General features: G+C 39.2%; 1 protein-coding gene across 1 annotated transcript in view; it reads left to right on the top strand.

Moving 5' to 3' along the window:
* LOC127527806 (uncharacterized) overlaps positions 1-24,773 on the top strand; it is a 46,865-nt gene that overhangs the window by 10,848 nt on the left and 11,244 nt on the right. Inside the window, exons 3-6 of the mRNA XM_051927665.1 lie at positions 2,956-3,032; positions 4,504-4,557; positions 5,945-6,121; positions 10,509-10,594. Coding sequence (XP_051783625.1) covers positions 2,956-3,032; positions 4,504-4,557; positions 5,945-6,121; positions 10,509-10,594 — 394 coding nt within the window. The remainder of the gene's footprint in view (positions 1-2,955; positions 3,033-4,503; positions 4,558-5,944; positions 6,122-10,508; positions 10,595-24,773) is intronic.

Here is a 24,773-nt window from a genome sequence, read left to right as displayed (position 1 = left end):
TAGCGAGCCGCAGGGCGATATGCGGTGTGGGCGTTTCTCACCTAAGTGCACAGGTGAGAGACTGCCCACATTCGTGATTGTTCCTGTGGCTAATGTGCTGCAGCTGCTATGTCCCTCGGCATAAAGGGAAGTGCGAGCCGGTTAGGAGGAAAAAAAGTAAAAGAAAAAAAAAGAGAAAGAAAGAAAGAAAGAAAGAGAAAGAAAGAAAGAAGGTTACGGGAGGAAGCAAGCAAGCAAGAGAGAGCGTGCACCGGTACGAGTGAGTGAGCGAGCGAAAGCAGGCTCGCGGCAGCTGAGCAGACAGCCTGGGGTTAGGCCGACACTCGGGGCGTAGTAGTGGTTGTCACTCCCGCAGAATTTGTGACCGGGAGACGGGTGACTCTCCGCATGATGCCGCGGATGGCAGCGGGAGTCTGCACATAGGATATGGTGTCCTCCACGTGAGAGCCTTGGCCGTGGGAGGAAGTCCCAAGTCATTGTCCGGAGGAGCCGACCGGAGCCAAGGATCGGTGAGGCAAGTCTGACAACAGTAGCAGGTGGAGTAGGCAGAAGGTCAGCTGAAATGAGAGCGTCTCGCCTGTTGAGTAGCCCAGACGGGAGTAGCAGGGGAGCCGCCAGAGTAACAAAGGACGCCGGGCTTAGTGGTTTTTAACAGATTGCTTCCTGTGACATTTTACCTCGTTGTTTTTAGAGGATTTTTCGATTTATTGATTTTAACCTTCACATTTCTTATGGATTATTTATTGAACTTTGCACTGCTGCACTTTGCACATTTATTACATCATCCCCTTGCTCATTGTTATTGCCTCACTGTCTAGCTCATCGGTGACATTACCAATGGTGTTGGGTTCAAGGGCTCCCTAACAGCCGATGGGAGCACGGAGCTGAACCCGCATCGTCACAGTCTGACATTAAGCAGTACTCGTTGTCCAGCCTCTGTCATTGTAAGGCCATGGTTGTTGCCCTCCTTTCATTTGAGACAAATTGATGACCTTGATCTCTTCTGTCTCTTCCTCTGCCTGTCTCTTCCTCTGCCATGTTGTCTTCCCCTCCCCCTAACCCCACCACAGATTCTTATTCCCCCTCGACCTCTTCCATGAGCAGACTTGTTGTTCCTGTCCCTTGCTTTTCCTGCACTGGTTCTTGCATTGTAACAACTTCCTGCTGCAGAGTCCTGTTTCCAGCTTATAGTGTAGTGCATGAAGTACACCTGTAAGGTTGATTGCATGCCCAACCCAACTAGTTGAGCCATTACCTACGACACACGCCCTTCATAATTAGATTTCATCATTTACTGTGACTGATGTTGCAATATCAGACATACCACAGTATTTTCGTGACTTGTTATGAAAGTTTGTTGAATTATTTTGTATGTTCTGGCTTAAACAATGATTGATTACGTGCAACGTTTTACTAGTGAGGCTTCGGGAAACATACAGGATCCATTTTGATTAACAAGACGTAAGCAATTGAGAGTTATGCCAAATTGTTTTTGTATTATACCATTTGCATATACTTACTAAAAATATTGAAATTTGTAGGAGACAATGAGAAATGCCATTCAGTTATGCACATGTGACAGAATTGTGTGGAAGTAAGATGAACTGTTTTGTAAACATTGTCAATTGAGACATGTGCTAAAGCAATTGCAAAAAACTGTTAAAACAGTGGTCTTTTCAGAATTGTTTAAAAAATGTCTTGCATTCTTTACTGAGTATCTCTGGCATATAAAAAATGCAGACATACTGTCAAGGCCAGGGCCTAGAAGCTGAGGGAATACAGGTAAAACACAAAGTACAAATCAAGAGAAAATGCCAGCAAACCTGCATCCCTCCTGGGTATCTGGTTTATTTACCCACAAAAATGGGATCAAGTGGCCTCCTCTTTCTTTTCTCCTGACAGTCGAGCCTTCATCCTGTGTTTCCTTACAACCCCAGACCCAATGAACCATGAGCTCTGAGGTAGCTTTCATCGAATCAATTCCTGTACCAATGCCAAGGTTATAAGTAGACCTACATTTACTACTGGGTTACCTGACAAGAGCTTATTTGTTAACCCCCAGGAACTTGAATGGTCAAGTATGTAAGGTGGCCTCTCGGCTACTTGCTGTGTTAAGAGGGGCAGTTCAGTCTCGGACATTTGTTTCAAGGGCAGTGTGCCTTCTATGATGGGTCAGAAAGTCTCTCTCTCTCCTTGTCTTCACTGTCTTTTTCCTAGCACCATTAGTCTACTATTAGTCCTGCTTTCTCCAGACTTTGAAGGATCTGCAAGGAACTTGCACTTGTTCTGTGCCATTATTTGTGACACCTAGGGATCTTTCTCATAAACTCAAACTTGAGACAATAAGATTGAGAAAAGTATCAATTATAGAGTTTTTACTTTTCTGCTTTCCTACAAGTCAGTTAATAAAAACAAAATAAATAGAGCAATCAGCAATAATAAACATAAGAATTGTTATCTGTGAAAATTTTTATATTTCTCATAAATTGCTCCCTTAGAAGACAATTATTTCCAACTAATATTAAATGGTTTATAATATGTGGAAATTGCCTTATATTGGGATTTTATGAGATTGTTACATTAACATTTTTTGTATCTTTTGAACAACTATGACATACAACCTTTCATAAAATTACTTGCTTTTCTATATGTGAGTTTGAAGATTCACCTTTACGTAACCTGTCTGCTTATAATTCCTGCTTTGTAATGCAATTCATAGCAAAGCAAAAAAAAAAAAAAAAAATGAAATCCTTAAAATGATCATAAGATGCCACAAAGATTTCAAGAAAATGATCTTGTGACTTCAATCCCTGACCCAGCATACTCTCAATATATTTATGGATGAAAATTGAATTAATATATGTTGAAATACATAGTGTGTTTCTGGAACAGTTATAACATAAGAAGTCCCATGTAAAGGTAACTCTGTGTGTGCTTTCCTGTTTTCTCTGTTAGAAAGCAGTACTACACTGACATCCCAGGATGAGCAAGAAGAAGTTGGTAGAGCTGTTCCTACATCAAACAGAAAACAAGTATGTAGAAGTAAAAGATTTAATCACACCATGGTCTGGGCTGTGGGAGCTCATGACAAACACATTCCTGGCTTGTGCTACTTAATAAATTATTTTTATTGCTTGAAACTTCCATAAAGGACATCTTAAAATAATTTCAATACATTTTTCATGGGCCCAAAGACAATGACACATTTTTCCTTGATTTGTCCCTCTGCTCCACAGTTTAAAATTACAAATCAAACAATTTAGATGTGCACCTTGCACATTTTCACTTGAGTAATGGTATGCATTTCAGTCAAACCATGTAGAAATGACAATTTAAACACATGGCCCCTCCATTTCAGTGTGCCCATAATATTTGAGACAGCAGGTCTGTTAAAGCCATTTAGTATTTTGTCACATTTCCCTTGCATGCAATGACTGCGTGAAGTCTGATTTGTAAACTGAGAATCTTCTCTGGTGAAGCTCTGCCAGGCCTCTTCAGCTCCTGCTTGTTTCGGGGGTTTGTCCCCTAAAGTTATCTCTTCAGCATATGGAAGGCCTGCTCAATTGGATTTCAATTGGGTGACTGGCTTGGCTATTCCAGAAATTTCCATTTTTTAGCTTTGAAAAACTCTTATGTACAGTAAACTAATATACTCTAAATTTAGTGGAAAAATTAGTAATGGTTTAGCATGGTTTGCACCCCTGAGTAAAACATGTACAGTGTGGTTGGCTTTGTATTAGACACCATTTCTCTGAGAATTGTATCGGCTCTTTCTTAAGTGAGTTTTGTCACCCTCGTTGCCTAAAGATCATATTTAAAATGAATTGATTAAATGTGTTCAGTGTGTTTTTAACTTTTTTTAACTTATTTTTAATATTTCCATGAGCAGGCTTAGGAAACAGCAATATTTATATTTTCTTGATTTTGGTGCTGCCGATTTGTTAATGGCTGTTATTTCTTGCTTTATATTGTAATACATCAGATTTCTAAGATTATTTCAGATAGTGATCAGCATTATTTAACGTAGAAGTTTTTGGGTGAAAGCAACAAATACGCTTGTGACTAGTCATTCCAATTTTTGTTAAGGGCTTGATATTATCAGTAATGGTTAAGACCTCTTGATATCTGAATTACAACAGATTTTTGGATCTTGTTTTTGCGTAGTTGCTCTCTTCATTCTTATCCTTTTGGCTCATTGAACTCCTGCTACATTTACTGATTAACCTTTTGTGTGCTTCTTAAAGTACACTCCCTATAGTTACCCTTATTGTTTTTTTGACCAGACAATTTTTTCCATGTGGCTACCATAACTATTGTAAAATGTCCATTTCTGTAAATGAACAAAAACACTTGGAGGAGTAATGACTGTTTTCTTAAGATACAATTTAGCCAGAAATTCAACATCAGGTATTAAACTCTAATTGGAATTGTATTTTCATGAGATAAAGGCACTCTCCCTGTTTACGGTAATGTATTAACTGTTTGAATTGTGTTTAACTGCAGAAGAGGCAGAAGCTGTTACGACAAAGGAAGAGGAGGAATCGTGAAAATCACCTGGTAATAATCATTAATATTTAATATCTAAAAAGTTTTCCATTTAACTGACAACTTTATATACAGAGAAAGATAAGTTGGGGAATGGTGGATATGTAACAGACGGTCCACTTCATTTTCGATTTATAATTCAAATATCTTCCTCAAAAACAAGTGAAAACTTGAATAGGTATAAGAATTAAAATGTAAAAAGATTATTTTTATTAGGATCCATATAAAAAGGAACAGCTTATTCTTTGTTCCATGATGTTGCTGTCTACTGCATACAACACATATGGATTATTTTTAAGTAAAAGTAAAAAATACAACAGTTTTTAACTCATCACATATCACACCTCTTTTAAATTATACAGAGAAACATTATGCATGTATTCCCATTCCTGGACAAGGTAATGAATCAAGTTCATACTACTGCAGATTGGTATATTTATGGCCTAAAAGAGATGAACCCAGTGAAGCAAAGTATGGAAATTATTTGTTAAAAATATATGGTGAGTGAGCATCACATGGGTGCAGTGGTAAGTGATGCTACCTCTTGTGTCTGCATGTGTTTTCTCTCCAGATGCGCTGGTTTTCCTCCCACATACCAAAGACGTGCTTTTCATTTTTGAGTCTGGGAGGTGTGGCAGCAGGAATTCAGCTGCTGAACTAGAATGTTTGTCAGCATCCTTTCTTGGTAGCTGTACATTACTTAGAATGAAAACCTTACCCTGTCTATAAGTTATCTTCTCCAACGTCAGTAGGACGTGTCAACAGAACATTTGGCACTATAACGACATCATGTGTGCTATCCCCAGAGACAAATAAAGATTGGTCTGTCTGTCTGTCTGTCTGCACTTTTACATTTTTGTTGCAAACGGTGAAGGTGGGAGCTAATTGGGCATTAAAAAGTTGGTACGACACTCTGAAAATTGCATCGCAAATGAAGGTGACTATGTAGAGAAGTGATGTAATTTGTTTTTGAAATTCTTAGTTTAAAAAAAATTTGAACGTCCCTCGTATCACTGATAATGCTGCAGCAGTACAAGTAGTAGAAATATTTCTGATGGGAAGTTCCATGCAATCTGCAAAATTACTACTGCTATACTTTTACATTATTTCTTTTTACTTGCAAAGTATTATTATTGGTATTAACTTGCAACAGTGCTGTATCAAAGTAAATTTTGTTAAATATTAAGAAATTATCAGTCCTAGTATCAACTGTATGGCTCCACCACAAAAAACAGATTATAGGTGATTAGCACCGTTGGTTATTTAAACTGTGAATACAAGCAAATGGCATGCAAATGGTGAACAGAAGTCACATGAATTACACAGCTTTTTTAATTTTAAATTACACCTCGAACTTCAAAGCCTGATTGCTTCCTTTTTTAATTAGTTTTGTTTTTAGATTTCAGGGGTTAATCTGCAAAATTTTATGCAGACAATGTTGAGCACAATCACGGCTCAGAAGGAGGCTACAAGGGAAATAAATGATCAGCTAACAGCACTGAAAGAACAAATTCATTCTCAGATCATCACACAGCAGGAGTCAACCAGAAAAATCTTTCAGTATTTGTTACGAATGGTAAGAATGTTAAATTTATCCATTAGTATCTGTGAAAATGCAGTACTCTATTACTGATGTTGAAAATCTAATACTGTTATTGATGAAAACAATTTCAATAATTTGTGAATTCAGTCAGTGAAGCAGAAGTTTACAAAACATATCTTACTAGAAGGAGTTACAAACAAACTGTGATCGCCTTTACTTCACTATTGGCACGTAGACTCAATCTTGCTTAACTGGAAGAATCCTAACTCACCTCTTCAAAGACAGTGGGTAACTGATGGTATATACTATTTGAAATTGGAAAAATATCAAAATTTCACTTACAAGATTTGTGCAAAACCTTTTAAAAACCTGGCAGTATCTAATCAATAAAATTTTAGAATAAGCATTTAAATTGGGGAAAAGGATTTTCTTCCTTTTTATCCCTTCTCTTAAAGTTTTACTCTTGTTTGTTGGCCTAGCTCTCTTTCTCATGGGTGAAGGTTGATTTGAACTTCCAGTTTTGTCAAGTTTGACTTGCTTGTATAGAATGTCCATCCATCCATTTTCCAACCCGCTGAATCCGAACACAGGGTCACGGGGGTCCGCTGGAGCCAATCCCAGCCAACACAGGGCACAAGGCAGGAAACAATCCTGGGCAGGGTGCCAACCCACCGCAGGACACACACAAACACACCCACACACCAAGCACACACTAGGGCCAATTTAGAATTGCCAATCCACCTAACCTGCATGTCTTTGGACTATGGGAGGAAACCGGAGCGCCCGGAGGAAACCCAGGCAGAACATGCAAACTCCACGCAGGGAGGACCCGGGAATTGAACCCAGGTCCCCAGATCTCCCAACTGCGAGGCAGCAGCGCTACCCACTGCGCCACCATGTGTATGGAATATTTATAAAGTTAAAATTTAACAAATTCAATAAAATGTTAAAAAAATAAGTAAAAAAAAAAGATTTAGAACTTTTTGAGAGCAACCCTTGATGTACGCTGTGATACATTTTTCTTTTGGCTTATTTTTTATAACAAGTTTTTGTAATGATTGAGACTACAACAGCTTCTCTTTAAATATCTTTCCTAATGCAATGTTTTTCCTTTTACATGTATGCCGTCAACACAGTTCCCTACCACACCCTTGGACTGGCACATGTACTGTATGTGCTTTAGGGAGGGTTTATCAATGTAAGCATATAAGAGTGCAAATCCATATTACTAACCGAGAATGGTAAACCGGAAGGCACGGACGCAGGTACACGGCGATGGGACCAGGAGACATAGTGCGCAGGCGCCTACAGCGTGCGTCTCATAAACCGCAAGCGAAGTCTGATCCACCGCGAACGAAGGAGTCACGACCCAAAAATGAAAGAGCTCAACTAACGTGAATAAGAAATGAAGCAACAACGCGCCCATAGCTAACGACTAACGACACAGCCACACAAAAATGAGGATTCTGCGCTGCACCCCAGAGTCAAACGGAAGAGGCTACAGAGGCCCCACAGGTCCACAAAGATAGTATGGAAGGCACGGGAAAGTACGAAAGTCGCAGGCGCCTACAACGCGCTTCTGAACTAAACGTACACACTACACAGCATGGTCCACGCACTTCTAACACACCGCAAGCATAAACACGAGATAGTACAGGAACCCCACAGATCCGGACTCCACAACATATGTGAATCACATTACAGTAATACAATATTAAGCACATTACTGTATGCTCCACGCGCGTCTAAAACACCGCAAGCAAAAACCCGAGATGGTACAAAAGCCCCAAATATCCGGACTCCACAACATATGTGAATCACATTACAGTAATACAATATTAACAGTACAACCACAGAAAACACAGGCTCGACACCAGATGGGTAATAAGAATAAACGAACGCTTCACATTAAACATACGGCATCCTCACACGTCCAAACTACACCGCATATGTGAATCACATTACAGTGATGCATTACTAACAGTACAACGACAGAAAACGCTCCGTATTAACAGTAAGTGCAAATATCCATATTACTAACGGTAAACAACGTATAACTAATGGAGACACGGTCACGGCTCCAAAACGATACAACTCGTGTCTCAAATGCAGCAAGCAAAGCAGGCACGGCTCCAAAAAGAAAGAGCTCAACTGACGGAGATACAAAAAGAGAGTACAGAACCCTACATGTCCACACTACACAGCATAGTCAAACCCGACATAGTACGGAAGGTGCAGGCACCTACAACACGCTTCTAAAGCACCGCAAGCAATAACCCAAGATAGTACAGAAGCCCCAAAGATCCGGTCTCCACAGCATATGTGGATCACATTACAGTAATACAATACTATATTAACTCTCGGAAAACACAAACAGAAGAGGCTTCGGCGTCCCGCCCCACAGTCAAACCAGAGAAAGTACGGAGTCCCCAAATGTCCACAAAACACCGCATAGTCACACCCGAGATAGTACGGAGGGCACATGCGCCTATACACCGCAAGCGAAGGAGCCACGGCTCAGAAACGAAAGAGCTCAACTAACGTAAATAAGTGATTTTAAGATTATAATAACTCCATACCAAGGAATACTCATTCAAGGACAACACGCCATCTTTACTACAAATGTTGTGTATAAAGATATCCTATGTACGTCATCTACACCTTTACACTCCAATATATCTCATACATAGATCTGCGCAAACTCAAAGACATTCTATACTTGCATAACATAACACTTACACTGCTATTCTCATTTACATATATTACATAGACCTACAGATATTGTGACAGTGGACATGATACATATGTAACAATTACCGAGACAGACAGAAATCTCTTTCAAATGTATTTCGGGATTCCCAAGACCAGGGGTTGGCGAGTGAAGCGAGCAGGGGGCAGAGCCCCCTAGTCAATGACTATTTTGTCTTTTAAAGACAGGAAATCTAGTCTGTTGAAATAGATGAGCGGTATGCTGAAGCCGCATATCATATATGATGGGGAACATAAAAATTTCCCAGAATTGTTAAAAAAAAAATATTATAAAATTACAGCAATTCCCTTTTATTTGTCTTCAGAATACTCTCCTTGAGATGCAATACCCTTATTTGAAGGCTTCTCCTACTCCTGGAAACATTTCCTGAGCTCATCATTTGTTACCCTCATTATCTGAGATCCTAGAGCCCTTCTGTGTTTTTTTCCTGGTAGCAAATCTCCTTTCCTTCAGTCTCAATTTTAAATGTTGTAAACAAAAAGAAGTTAAAGGAAAAGAGGTCTGGCAAATGCTGGAGCAGCGAAGCAATAAGCACATTGCTTTTGGTTATGACAACGTGATGTGCATTGTCAGGGTGCAAAATCCAGCTTTAGGTACACCAGTTTTTTTTAATTTTTTTATTATACTTTATTAATCCCAAAGGAAATTACTTGGTTTTCGCATACCCCTTGGGGTCAGAGCGCAGGGTCAGCCATTGTACAGTGCCCCTGGAGCAATTGAAGGTTAAGGGCCCAGCAGAGTAGCATCTCTTTTGGCAGTGATGGGGATTCGAACCGGCAACCTTCAGGATATATCCAGAGCAGATCCTTAGCCTCAGAGACACCACTCCACCCATTCTTTCTGAATGTTTTTTTTCCTGATACATTCATACAGAAGCCACAGCAGATCAATGTAATGTTGTTGATTAACAGTCTGTCCATGGGGAACAAACCATTTATGAAGAAGTTCAAGTCAAGTGCACAATTGTACTGTGGAATAAACGGCAGAAGTATGCACTTGATCAATTCAGCTCAATGCCACTCAGCAATATGATTGCCCAGACTGTATGCATATTATACCAAGTGGCATTTTTGAGAACTATACCGTACTCGCGTGCTATCGACTGATTCGGGGGATTTTTGGGCCTCCCTTTGCATTTCTATTAACCGCTTAAACATTATTTTTCAAAGTATTTTCCCAATAATTTTGATTACAAAGTTGCATTATTTGCCTTCTATGCCTTGATTGTTGTATTTAGAAACTGTTGTATTTAGAAACTGACAATGCATTACACCATATCCAGACCAAAATAATCAGTGATAGTGTTTGTTTTGTATTTATGTGAAAGTAATAATGTTAATCCAGTGTGATCCGAGTGCTTTAGCTTAATTTTGGGTTTTCTAGACCATATCTTTTATATCCTCTTTCATATGTTCTGAATGATAATATGTAATATGGACTGAATGATAAGCTGGTGCAATTGGAGTGGCTTAGCCTAACTCTGGAACTTCAAGACCATAATGTCCAGTGACAGTTTTAACACTCAGTGTACATATTATGTTATTATCAGGCTTTTCTACATTTAGGGTCGTATAACGTCGGTCAAGAAAAAGTAAAGAACTTTGGCATCCAAGGTCAACACAACTGACTAAAAATATTTAATTTTTCCAGGTGGAGGGTGAGAAGCATCAAGAAAACACTGCCAGCCTGGAGGAAATTCAATCATCGCTTGATAAGAAAAAACAATGCATCCAAAGGTAATTGATTTATTGATTGATACGTTTTTAAGTTTACATTGAACAAATCTAATTACTTTACTTAGCCAGTAACTACAATATATAAGCCATAAAAATGGACCCCAACTCCATTTAAAATTTCATATTCTACAAAACATGGTAAAAATGGTAAGATATATCTGGAGATGTTAGTGAAGATGGCTGTCTCTAAATTACAACTTGATAACTTGCATCATATGCACACTGGATAATTTTATCTTAAAACCATTAAAAGAAAGCCTTGGCCAGAGTCACAGTCAAAATTAATTCAGGGAAGCTGCCCTTCAAAGTATTTATTTAAGTAAAATAATTATTTTTTTTGGATTTTGCAAAATCCTAGTAACATTCTCAAACTGACCTAATCCCATTAAGGATCATTAATTGCTGGCAGTTTCAGGCCATATAAAAACTATGCTGTCATAAGTTGCCATAGATATAACAACAGTTATGTACAAAATCTGATGTATGTCATCATCCCCATAATTACGCACAGTAGTAGTTGTATTGAATTGTGTAACATGTTCAGTGGAATTCTTACTACCATGATCCCCAAATCTGACCTGACCTGACCTGACTTGATGTTCAAAAAAACAAAGGGGACAGAGTGGTGGCTCCGAGGCTAAGGATCTGCACTGGTGTCCCCAAGGTTGTCGGTTCAAATCACCATCACTGCCAAAAGAGATCCTACTCTGCTGGACCCTTGAGCAAGACCCTTAACCTGTAATTGCTCCAGGGGCACTGTACAATGGCTGACCCTGTGCTCTGACCCCAAGGGGTACGCGAAAACTTAACAAATTCCTAATACAAGAAATTGTATAAGGTGAAATAAAGAACAAAAAAAAAAATAAAATGTAACTCCACACAACAAACAATATCAGAATAGCAGCCGTTGATAACGTGAAGCACAAACCACAATAAATACTTTAAAAATGATGACAATCCATGGACCTACCCCTATTCTTAGCATTATATAAGTTAAACTCTTTAAAATTATATGTAATTTACATTAGATAGACACATTTGGAGATGTAGAGAGATTTATCAAAAATTAATCAGGAGGATTTCAGTTGGAAAGAACTTATTGACATGTTAAGTGGTTCTTGCTTTTCAACTAGTAATGTTTTAATGATGCTAATAAATTTAGAACTGGTTAAGTGAATTGCCTTTGTTAACTTAGCCTTAATCTGTGTGTGTTTGTGTGTGTTCATCCTGCAATGGACTGGCATCACGTCCAGGGATTATTCTTGTCTTTGCTTAAAATGCCTTGCTGGGGTAAGCTCCAGCTTTCCAGAGACCCTTGCCCCAGGATAAGTGGGTTAAACTGATGCATGTATAATTTAAATCAATGGATGCCTGCTTGAGTGTTGTCAGTAATCATTGATAATATCTGTTTATTTTCTAATCTGGTATTCATGTATTCCCTGAATAAAGTCCGTATTTGGCCTACAGTGCCTTCTGCTATCTGAATATCCATCCATTTTCCAACCCGCCGAATCCAAACACAGGGTCACGGGGGTCTGCTGGAGCCAATCCCAGCCAACACAGGGGACAAGGCAGGAACCAATCCCGGGCAGGGTGCCAACCCACCGCAGGCTATCTGAATAACACTAGTTTACATTTTGAGCAGATACATTGCTAAAACTGCTAGCAAAAGAATTGAGGATGCTTTCAATAGCTACTGCATAAAATTGGGTCAGAACTGACTGGAACAGGTCCAACTTTTCTTTTCCCATAAGGGAAGTCATATACTCACCATAGTTCACAGTGCAAGTAACATTACCCCTAATATATTTCAATGATTCCATTCTTTTTTTCTCGGCAGTTATAATCAGAAAATCCATAGTCATTATTGTTGAGGGGACACAGACAGGTGTAATAATCCACCTACAGTCATTTTTTTAATAAGTCCAAAAAGTAGTCAATCTAATTTATGAAATATGGAATAATGGAAGGTGGATGTCAATTATTTTTATCAGTTTCAATTTTTTTTTTTTCAGAAACTGTGATTCCTAAATATATGAAAGGCTACAAATACTTTAAGCCATGTCTGTACATCCAGGGTATGGATTTATCAAAACAAAATCATATTAATTCACTTCTGCTTCACATTATAAAGTGAATAACATATTATATATAGGTACGGTGCATCCGGAAAGTATTCACAGCGCATCACTTTTTCCACATTTTGTTATGTTACAGCCTTATTCCAAAATGGATTAAATTCATTTTTTTCCTCAGAATTCTGCACACAACACATAAGTATTCACAGCTTTTGCTCAATACTTTGTCGATGCACCTTTGGCAGCAATTCCAGCCTCAAGTCTTGTTGAATATGATGCCACAAGCTTGGCACACCTATCCTTGGCCAGTTTTGCTCATTCCTCTTTGCAGCTCCTCTCAAGCTCCATCAGGTTGGATGGGAAGCGTCGGTGCACAGCCATTTTAAGATCTCTCCAGAGATGTTCAATCGGATTCAAGTCTAGGCTCTGGCTGTGCCACTCAAGGACATTCACAGAGTTGTCCTGAAGCCACTCCTTTGATACCTTGGCTGTATGCTTAGGGTCGTTGTCCTGCTGAAAGATGAACCGTCGCCCCAGTCAAGAGGTCAAGAGCGCTCTGGAGCAGGTTTTCATCCAGGATGTCTCTGTACATTGCTACAATCATCTTTCCCTTTATCCTGTCAAGTCTCCCAGTTCCTGCCGCTGAAAAACATCCCCACAGCATGATGTTGCCACCACCATGCTTCACTGTAGGAATGGTGCCAGGTTTCCTCCAAACGTGACACCTGGCATTCACGCCAAAGAGTTCAATCTTTGTCTCATCAGACCAGAGAATTTTGTTTCTCATGGTCTAAGAGTCCTTCAGGTGCCTTTTGGCAAATTCCAGGCGGGCTGCCATGTGCCTTTTACTAAGGAGTGGCTTCTGTCTGGCCATTCTACCATACGGGCCTGATTGGTGGATTGCTGCAGAGATGGTTGTCCTTCTGGAAGGTTCTCCTCTCTCCACAGAGCACCTCTGGAGCTCTGAGAGAGTGACCATCGTGTTCTTGGTCACCTCCCTGACTAAGGCCCTTCTCCACTGATCGCTCAGTTTAGATGGCCGGCCAGCTCTAGGAAGAGTCCTGGTGGTTTCGAACTTCTTCCACTTACGGATGATGGAGGCCACTGTGCTCATTGGGTCCTTCAAAGCAGCAGAAATTTTTCTGCAACCTTCCCCAGATTTGTGCCTCAAGGCAATCCTGTCTCGGAGGTCTACAGACAATTCCTTTGCCTTCATGCTTGGTTTGTGCTCTGACATGAACTGCAGAAACATCTCAAGGATGATCAGGGGAAACAGGATGTACCTGAGCTCAATTTTGAGCTTCATGGCAAAGGCTGTGAATATTTGTGTACATGTGCTTTCTCAATTTTTTTATTTTGAATAAATTTGCAAAAATCTCAAGTAAACTTTTTTCACATTGTCATTATGGGGTGCTGTGTGTAGAATTCTGAGGACAAAAATGAATTTAATCCATTTTGGAATAAGGCTGTAACATAACAAAATGTGGAAAAAGTGATGCGCTGTGAATACTTTCCGGATGCACTGTATATAATAAAGGTACACATAGGGTAAGAGATAGCAAATACTTTTTAATAATTCTATTATGTGTTGTAAGAGATCAGACAGACCACAACAAAGTTTTGGGGCACCACCCTGGTGACCCCATTATAACTGAAGTCAAAATAATAATGAAAAACACAATAATTGTGGAGACGTCTTTTCAGATGTGAGTTCTTAAAATGAACTGCATGAAGATGGTGGATTGTCCGGTCTTAGTACTTCCGTCAGAAAAAATTGGATCCAGGTGAAATCAGTTGTGTTAATTTAAAACATAAGCTAGTCTTAACAGCTATGTTTTTGAATACTACACCTCAAGACATTTTTAATAATGACACAGAAGAAATTGTCATTTTTTGATCCCTAGGTGGTGTGTTCCTAAAAAAAAAACTATTTCTTTATTGTTTCAATCAAATTCACTGACCAGAATTCTTTGGCTTCCTGTCACTTCCACTTCCCATCCCCCATCTTGTGATGTATAATGCTAAATTGAACTAGGCAATCTAGTGTCAAAGTCTAGGCACTGTAGCCTAATCCTTCTTTGGCCTGATGTACTGTGGCCTATTGCAAAGAGGCATTCACTGTGCCTAGAGCAATTTAACACAATGACAATTTGCCTCAGAAGGAGAAGAAGCAATTTAGTAAATCGGTTAGAACTCCACGAATACTGAGGTACAAAACTGAATATGTCTTTCTGGACCCCTTTTACATACATGAAATATCTACATGTAAGGGTACGTTGGTGGTCAAGCTAAATAAACTGCAAGTGTTTAATCAAATAAACATGAGCTCTAAGTTAACAAGCAAGCCATCAGCAGACCAATACACAGATTTTGCATAAACTTGGAGTTTTCCAGACACTATTTAAAGATTTAGAAACCAACAGGGAATTTTTTTGTTGTGGTTATTTGGCTTTTAGTTTTTTCTTTAGATCAAATTCTTTGTATTGGTCATTTTTTCCATTGGTAATGTGCCGTTTACATTGCCTTGGTATAGATGTCATCACAGATGAAATATTCACAAATGAGAGCTGAATGTATCTGGATGCAAGTATTGTTTATTGGTGTTGAAAAATTTTGAACACAACCTTCCAACGGCTCCCTACTTGCCTTGCTCCTCTGTATCATCCATATTCTTCCAATTTACCTAAGATTTTTCTTTGTCTAGATATTTTATTTTGCATCAAGTAGTATGTGTCCAGTATTTCTGGTGGCGCATGTGCTATATCACCAAAAATCAGTGTTGTGTACTGGCTGGGCCGGAGATTGGCCTGCTGTTTGTTTTTCCCTGACTTTCGTTAATGCTATTTTGATTTTATACAGTAGTTGCACTAAGGGTGGCACGGTGTTGCAGTGGGTAGTGCTGCTGCCTCACTGTTAGAAAACCTGGGTTCGCTTCCCGGGTCCTCCCTGCGTGGAGTTTTCATGTTCTCCCCATGTCTGCACGGGTTTCCTCTGGGTGCTCCGGTTTCCTCCCACAGTCCAAAGACATGCAGGTTAGGTGCATTGGCGATCCTGTGTGTGTAGGTGTGTGTGTGTGTGTGTGTGCCCTGCAGTGGGCTGGCACCCTGCCTGGGGTTTGTTTCCTGCCTTGCACACTGTGTTGGCTGGGATTGGCTCCAGCAGACCCCCGTGACCCTGTAGTTAGGATATAGTGGGTTGGATAATGGATGGATGGACGAACTTGTGCTGAGGGCATGGCCTGACAAGAAGGGATTGATTTTGTTCTATTAAAATCAGTTCTTCAGAATCCGCAGAATTCAGATTACCCTATTAACTGAAATGGAAAGCTGTATGGGTGTAGTTACATTTTCAGAGAATGGCTTTGAATGTTGACATATGTGTTGTTGATGAAATAATAACATGGTGAAAATGGTTGTGATGTTTTTGACGGTTATTTATCTGGTACTTGGTCAGATTTAGGTAAGTGTTTGTTTCCCAAGATTATGTATTTTGAATTATATATACAGTTATCCATATTACTAACCGAGAATGGTAAACCGGAAGGCACGGACCCAGGTACACGGCGATGGACGCAGGAGACATAGTGCGCAGGCGCCTACAGCGTGCGTCTCATAACCTGCAAGCAAGGTCTGATCCACCGCGAACAAAGGAGTCACGTCTCAAAAACGAAAGAGCTCAACTAACGTAAATAAGAAATGAAGCAACAACGCGCCCATAGCTAACGACTAACGACACAGCCACACAAAAAAGACGATTCTGCGCTGCACCCCAGAGTCAAACGGAAGAAGTTACGGAGGCCCCACAGGTCCACAAAGATAGTACGGAAGGCGCGGGAAAGTACGAAAGGCGCAGGCGCCTACAACGCGCTTCTGAACTAAACGTCCACACAACACAGCATATTCCGGGTAATAAGAATAAACAAACTCTCCGTATTAAACCTACGGCATCCTCACACGTCCAAACCATATAGCATATGTGAATCACATTACAGTGATGCATTATTAACAGTACAACCACAGAACACGCTCCGTATTAACAATAAGTGCAATTATCCATATTACTAACAGTAGACAAACTATAGTACGGAAGGCGCAGGCGTCACCGCCATATTGTGAGTGGCACTACTGCGGAGTGAAGTTGGGAATAATGTGCTGCTTGGGATTGTACAAACCGCTGAACGCTTTACACCAAATTCAAACACAATACAGCTCAACTAACACACGACCACAGAGAACGGCCACAGAACAAACAAACACAACAGGATTCGGCGCCCCGCCCAAAGTCAAACCGGAGAGAGTACGGATGCCACAAACGTCCACAATACACAGCATAGTGAATCCCGAGATAGTACGGAAGGCGCAGGCGTCACCGCCATATTGTGAGTGGCACTACTGCGGAGTGAAGTTGGGAATAATGTGCTGCTTGGGATTGTACAAACTGCTGAACGCTTTACACCAAATTCAAACACAATACAGCTCAACTAACACACGACCACAGAGAACGGCCACAGAACAAACAAACACAACAGGATTCGGCGCCCCGCCCAAAGTCAAACCGGAGAGAGTACGGATGCCACAAACGTCCACAATACACAGCATAGTGAATCCCGAGATAGTACGGAAGGTGCAGGCGTCACCGCCATATTGTGAGTGGCACTACTGCGGAGTGAAGTTAGGAATAATGTGCTGCTTGGGATTGTACAAACCACTGAACACTTTACACCAAATTCAAACACAATACAGCTCAACTAACGGAAATAGCAAATAAAACAAATGTGCTGCTTGGGATTGTAAAAACCGCTGAACGCTTTACACAAAATTCAAACACAATACAGCTCAACAATACAAACACGAGCCCACCTGGATAAGATCAATGAACACAGGCGCCTACAACACGCGTCTGAAACTGCGGAAGCAAAGCAGGCACAGGTTCAAAACGAACGAGCTCGACTGACGGATATACAAACACGAGCCCGCCTGGATAAAATCAATGAACGCAAGCGCCTACAACGCACGTCTGAAATGCCGCAAGCAAAGCGGGCACGGCTCCAAAACGAACGAGCTCGACTAATGTATTTCAGGATACCCAACGCCAGGGGTAGGTGAGCGAAGCAAGCAGGGGGCGGACCCCCCTTGTCACTAAGAAGATGTATAAAACACATTAGCCATGTTGTACGTAGTAATGGCAAATCGTAGTGAAGACAGCTCTGTGTTTCCATCCACAAGAAAAAGACCACATGGGAGATCAAAGAAACAATGGCTGGATCAGCTCAGAGTAAACATGAGATAAACCAGCATTGCATCTAAAGATGCTATAGATTGGAACAAATGGAAACTTTTGAGCAAACAAGTTGACCCTGCAAAGAAGTGGGACAAAAGCAAGAAAGATGAAGATACAGAGAACATAAATACAGTATTATATAGAAGAATGAAGGATTGATAGAAACAATGACAGATCTGGCTCCTTAAGGGACAATGGTAATGTAATCAGTTTAAATAACAGAATAAAGAAGATTGCAATGAAAAATGTGTTAAGGTTTTTATACTTCTAGACAATAAAATATTTAGACATCTTAATACATAAGAAACGGACCAACAAGCAGTGTATATATCTTAAAATTTTTAGTGCAATGTGGGACAATATCTCTTCTGTTATTATATATAGCTATACAGTAATTAAAACAGTTGTTTCTTTTTGCATACAGTTTCACAAAAAATGCTCCTAAAATTAATTTTGCATGGGATTTCACTATTTTTTAAAACATGAAACTAATTAAAATGACTTTTTGTTTGCGAAATTCCTTGTTATTCCACTGCTGCAACCTCAATCTTTCACAGCTGTTTTTTTGTGGCTCCAAGTGCTCGAATCTGCCTCATTTACCATCTCACTCAATATTCACAATGTCTGTTCCACCATGCACCACCGCTCATGTGGGATCAGAGGCAACATGATTTGTGCTCACTCTGAACAGCTCTGTAAACTGAAATAAGCCCAGGATCATTTTAGAGACTTACAGATGGCCTCAAAACCATGGCAATGGATTTCAGCAGTGGAGAAGCACATCTGAAGTGCATGTAGATAAATCCACTCTAGCTGCCCCCTCATTGTATAGCAGAATACTCTAAATTTTCTTATACTTTTGCACACAAAGACTCCAGGTAAAATGAAACAATATGATTTCATGGTGCAAATTTTGCTATTCACAAAAGACCAATTATTTTGTGATATTTAATTCATTATAGCAAAGTGAAACTCTTGAACAAGTTTTACTGTGAATTAAATTTTGCACAAATCATTACACTCATCATTTGTAATAAATTAGTCATGTTTGATTTTTAATATTAATTACATTGTGTTGATTTTTTTTATCTTTTTCTTGCACGTCTTTGTATGTGAAACGTCAATAAGAATATGCCGGTGAGACTTAAACTAGATTGCCACCGACCTGCAGCAAGACTTGGTATGTGGGCACTATACTACAACCACTGTAGATTGACTTGTTCTAAGATAATAACTCAGATTTCTGACTATTAAATGGGAAACACCACAGCAATTTTCACAATTCACATTTTCAGTGAGGATTTTCTGGGCCTTGAGGTCATAAAATCAATCCATTTGTGAAAACTGTTTTTCCATAGGTTATCTGGAAACAGAATTTCTTGTCAGTCAATCAGTAAGTAAATCAGGGGCAAGTGGCTTTATACATATACACTAGGGGGCTTTGCCCCCTGCTTGCTTCGCTCACCAACCCCCCTGCCTGCGTTACATGGCAGCAACTTCGTGTCTCTGCCTCTCGCGTAAGTGGATTTCACTTTCACTATACAACAAATCTTTTAATTCTCGCAGATACACCTCTTCATTGGGAAGAAACACTACTTTTCCCTGATGGAAACATGAATTAGATGAGTCTCTGCCTTAAAGTTTAAATCAAACAATATATTTGATCTCTTTTCACTGTTTTTTCACTGAGTAATATTTTCCGTTTGTTTGCGCTAATGCAATGTTGACTATCATTCTTTTGTGACTTTCAAATTTTCGTACTTCCATTATCTCTAACCTGCTCTGCATGTGTATCGCTCCAATGTTTTGGAATTCTTTATGACGTTCTACTTAGTCATCTACTTTGTCTTTTATTTCTGGCCCCGGGCATGGTTAAATCTCTTGGCAAAAAGTTTCATCTTGCAGGACGTGAAAGTGTCTCGCTGAGAAAGTTGCGTCTTGTCTCTCTTCCCAAGATTTTTTTATTATGAGAGAAAGAGACACATACAACCATTATGTTGCAACCAAGCTTTGCTCCCTGGTTTATGCTTATTTTTCTTTCTTGTGCTGTCTTTTTTTACTTTAAATTACAATTTTTCATATGTTTGTTGCAATTATGTAGAGTATTTCTGTTATTACTGTAAGTTTTAATTTATTATTAACTAGCTGTCCCCCGTGGCTCCACCCACGTAACAGTGAAACAGGACAAACTTTAAAAATCAATAAAAAAAATGTAATTCTGCCCAAGCGAAAGGTAGGTACGCTCCAACATCAAACTCTGGTACTGTATCTGATTGTGTTCAGCTCTGATGGGAGAGTGTCCCCCACATGGGGATCTTTGCCAATCAGCAGCTACCCTATAAAACACACGTAGCTTTGATGTCTCTCTCAAAAATGTCAAATGTTACTCCTTAACAATGTCTAGATGATAATGTCTGCAGAACAAACAGGTATCACTAGCTAAGCAGAGGCAAGGTACGCTTCAACACATGGCGAGAGGTAGGCTGACTCCTCAGGTACTGCTTCCCCCACCCCTCGGCCTGCAGCCTCTCTCTCGGAGTCACGCCAATAAATCGCCACTGCAAGCGAACTATGGTACTTAGCGCGATGAGAGAAGTCACAAAATCAACCAGAATGTTCAAGCAAATTACAGAAAAATTGTAAATCTGTTAAATAGTTCTCTCTTGAAAAGTGGACAGACATGCAAACAGACAGACAGACATTGGATTTTATATATAATATATGTATATATAATGAATTATTATTATTATATATTATATGTTTATATATATATATATATATATATATATATATATATATATATATATATATATGTATGTGTATTATGGTATGTTCTCTTGTATTCTGTGGTCGGGCCGGAATATCTCAGCAATGGTACATTGACTTTGTGGAGGTTTTTATAAGTACAGTATTTGCTTTTTCTTTTGATATTTCTGGTTTGCGAGGTTTTGGCCAGTGTTCTTTGCTTCTGCCTATTGGATTATGTGTTGGGACTCGCCTTTAGGTAGCAATTTTAGACAGTGTTTTTCTTACCCTTTTGCTTTTTTCTTTGTTTTTTTTTATTTCCATTAATATTTTTAAATTGTAAAATTTTTGATGATGTTAAGACCACCAGTGTTAAAGGTTAAAAGAATGATAAGCAGAGAATCCAAACCAGAAAATCAGTCCTATTTTAAACCAAATAAATCATGACTCAAGAATACCAGAGATTAATAAAGTATATCAAATCAAATCAAATAGAGAAGAAAATCAAAGCAAATGTCAAAACCAAGGATATCTGGATAGCAGCACCTATTAGACTGCACAAGCAGTTGTTAGTTTTTTGTTTGAGAATCCACAACTGAAGTAAAGGTCATCACAGACTACCTTATTGCCATATCAATGATATTGGGCTTAAGATTTCTGAGGCCATGTAGCCAGTGGCCATAGCAAAGGGACTCACAAAATTGCAGCATGCACAAAATTAAAATGTTAAAAAAAGCGTAAAAAATGTGTAACTATTTAAAAACAATACTATAAAAGAAAACAAAGTCAGAATTGAATTTTTATGCAAAAAACCTGTGATTATATTCAGAAAGAACAGCAAATAGGCTTGGAAGAACTTGTTAAAAATGAATAAAGATTACTAAGCATTGGATGGCTGGCTGGCTGGCTGGCTGGCTGGCTAGATAGCTAGACAGACAGACAGACAGACAGACAGACAGACAGACAGATAGATAGATACTTTATTAATCCCACCGGGAAATTCACATACTCCAGCAGCAGCATACTGATAAAGAAACTATAAACTATTAAATTAAAGAGTGATAAAAATGCAGGTAAAACAGACAATAACTTTGTATAATGTTAACTTTCACCCCCCTTGGAGGAATTGAAGAGTTGCATAGTGTGGGGGAGGAACGATCTCCTCAGTCTGTCAGTGGAGCAGGACAGTGACAGCAGTCTGTCACTGAAGCTGCATAACAAAGGAGATTTGTCTCAAGTTTAACAGTTCCTCTACCTCGGAAGGCATTTTTGATATTTGAAACTTTCATTTCATTGCAATTAGAATTTTTAAAGCCAGTACTCCCATTTTGGGCCTGTGTGAGCTTCACCTTTTAAGGTTATTCCTATCTAAATACTAGGGGGCTTCACTCCCTGCTCGCTTCGCTCGCCAACCCCCATGTTTGGTTTTCCGGATACACACTTGTAAGATTTTTTTTCTTTGAATTCTTGCTATTTCATTAGTTTCACTTTTATTTCAGAACTTCTGTAAAAACAATATTTGGAATCTTTCATGTCCCAATATGCTGAATCTTTTAAATGAGGCCCGTGAGACTTGTGTTTAATGACTTTGTACCATAATTCAGGATAGGTTTCTCTGTTTGGAATTTCAGCACAGACGAAAACGATCTACATCATCAGCAGTTAATAATTTGTTTACAAAGTAACCAATAAATGCATGTGCATTAAACCCCGTTTTTGAAATTCTCTGACTTAAACTAATTTCCTTATGTTTGCGTCAATGCGATCTGCGCTATCTTTTTTTTTATTCTGTAGAGACTGACGTGATAAAGTGTCACAAAAGTTCTACTTTAACAATCGCCGACTGCGTAACCCCAAACACAACTTTCTAGCACCCTCTCCAACCCGTCCTACCACGTGTCTCGCCTCCCCCTTACCGCATCAATCAGCACCCAGCTATCAGTCTTCCGTGCTGTACTCTGCCCTCCCTCGACCAGACCTAACAGTCACTTAAAACAAAAAAGGGTTCAGCTTGGCTGGGACGCTACAATACTTTCAACTGTTAATACTTTCATATTCTGTACCTTTCTCTGCATATTTATCGCTCCTTGGGTCCCTTTTCTCCGTGCTGCTCTTTCTTCTTTGCTGAGAGCACAGTATCTGTGTATGCCACGTGACTTTACATGACTGAATTTTTTGCTGGCTGTCCGTGCTCCTATTTGATAAGAAGGGCATGTCTTGCAAGAATCTTATGTTCCACATCCCCGCAAGACTGCCCTGGGACAATCTCGTGGCACCAAGTCTCATGTTTACGGTCCCCGCGACACGCTCCGTGACCAGTCTTTTTTGTCCCGCGGGTCTTTCGAGAACTTCCGAAAAGATCATGTATCGTCGCCTTGCTTTTCCATCCCGGGATTTTTTTTTATATATAGAGAGATGTCCCGAAAAGTTTTGTCAATTACATTTAATACTGCTTGTGGGATTATTGACGCTTGTTTCATCTTCTTTTTCCATTTCAATGTAATATTTTCATCTGTGATATTTAAATGCAGGTTAAATGTTTTTCCGTATGGAAGAAGAATTGCAGCTATACCTGTCCACGCTATCGATGTAATGTTTTTGCACAGGTGTTTGCAATAATGGACTAAACATTTATACAAAAATGTTTTTCATGTTCCGCCTGGTCCATCTATGAAGAATAGCCACTGCCTATTTTGAATTGTGGCAAAAATTGATCTCTGATCATTGTTTAATTGTGCGTGCATTTCCTCATATAATTTTCTATGGTCTTCTTCTGTTAAATCTTTGTTTGCTGTTATCTCTATGGTCTTCTACCGTTAAATCTTTGTTTGCTGTTATCTCTATGGTCTTCTACTGTTAAATCTTCATTTGCTGTTATCTCTATGGTCTACCATTAAATCTTTGTTTGCTGTTATCTCTTTCTTTACCTCTGATATCTCTTTCTTTACCTCTGATTCGTTAATTTCTTGTGGAAGTCCAAATTGCTGCATCATTAAATCTTCTGCTTCTAACATTTCTTTGATGATCAAAAGAGTCATTTGTTCATTCAACTTTTTGGGTAATGGTCCTTTGAATGCCTCCCATATTGTAAAGCATCAACTTCAACTGTCATAATTAAGTACACGAAAAAGTGTCTTAATTTGTCAGGCATCATTACAGAAGTGGCATCAGACATCATTACAAATATATAGTTGTCCGATTTACATAACCCAGCTGCTTGTGCTGCCTCTTGAAAGGTACAGTACGTTTTTCCACCTATAGTTAGAACATCTTTATATGATGTTGCTCCTTTCATTAGAACATCTTTATATGATGTTGCTCCTTTCGATTCACGAAACAACAATTTTAAATGGAACCGTTCGATATCTTTTGGTGATACAATATTTAATCGAGCAACACTTTTGCAATTAATTTTTCTTGGATACCCAATAAATATATATCGCCCTCTTTAAATTGAATCATATTCTGACCTGGTAAATGAATTGTTAATAATTCAACAGAATGACTTCAACCGTGCTTTGCCAATTCCATTAAATGCCACCTACTTTCCATTGCAATGACGTACCAAGTATCTAAATATGCTTGAACTTCGTCCTGAAAGTTATGCATACTCTATCGTGCCCTTTATGAATGTACTTGTAGATGTACTTAATACTCATAACTGATGCACAATACTCGACATTAATATGACAATCAAATCGTTGGAGCAAATGCAGGTTATATGGTACAATCACTGAGTTATCGATCTACCATCTTTCTTTCCATTATAAGTGTGTTGTTCATGACGATTATCTCTACTGTGATAATCAGGAAAGCCAGCCTTAGTCATATCTGTTGATTGTATGAACGCTTTTGGAAATTTCTTTAAACACTTTTTTTCTTTGGAGTCCCAACATACTGAATCTTTTAAATGTGGTCCGTGGGACATGTGTTTAATGACTTTGTACCATAATTCAGGATATGTTTCTCTGTTTGGAATTTCAGCACAGACAAAACGATCTACATCATCAGCAGTTAATAATTTATTTTGCAAAGTAACCAATAAATGCATGTGAGGTAAACCCTGTTTTTGAAAT

Source organism: Erpetoichthys calabaricus, chromosome 5 (genome assembly GCF_900747795.2).
Source record: "Erpetoichthys calabaricus chromosome 5, fErpCal1.3, whole genome shotgun sequence".
Classification (NCBI taxonomy): domain Eukaryota; kingdom Metazoa; phylum Chordata; class Cladistia; order Polypteriformes; family Polypteridae; genus Erpetoichthys; species Erpetoichthys calabaricus.
The sequence above is the reverse complement of the archived record's forward strand: the minus strand, read 5'-3'. Positions and strand labels throughout refer to the sequence as shown.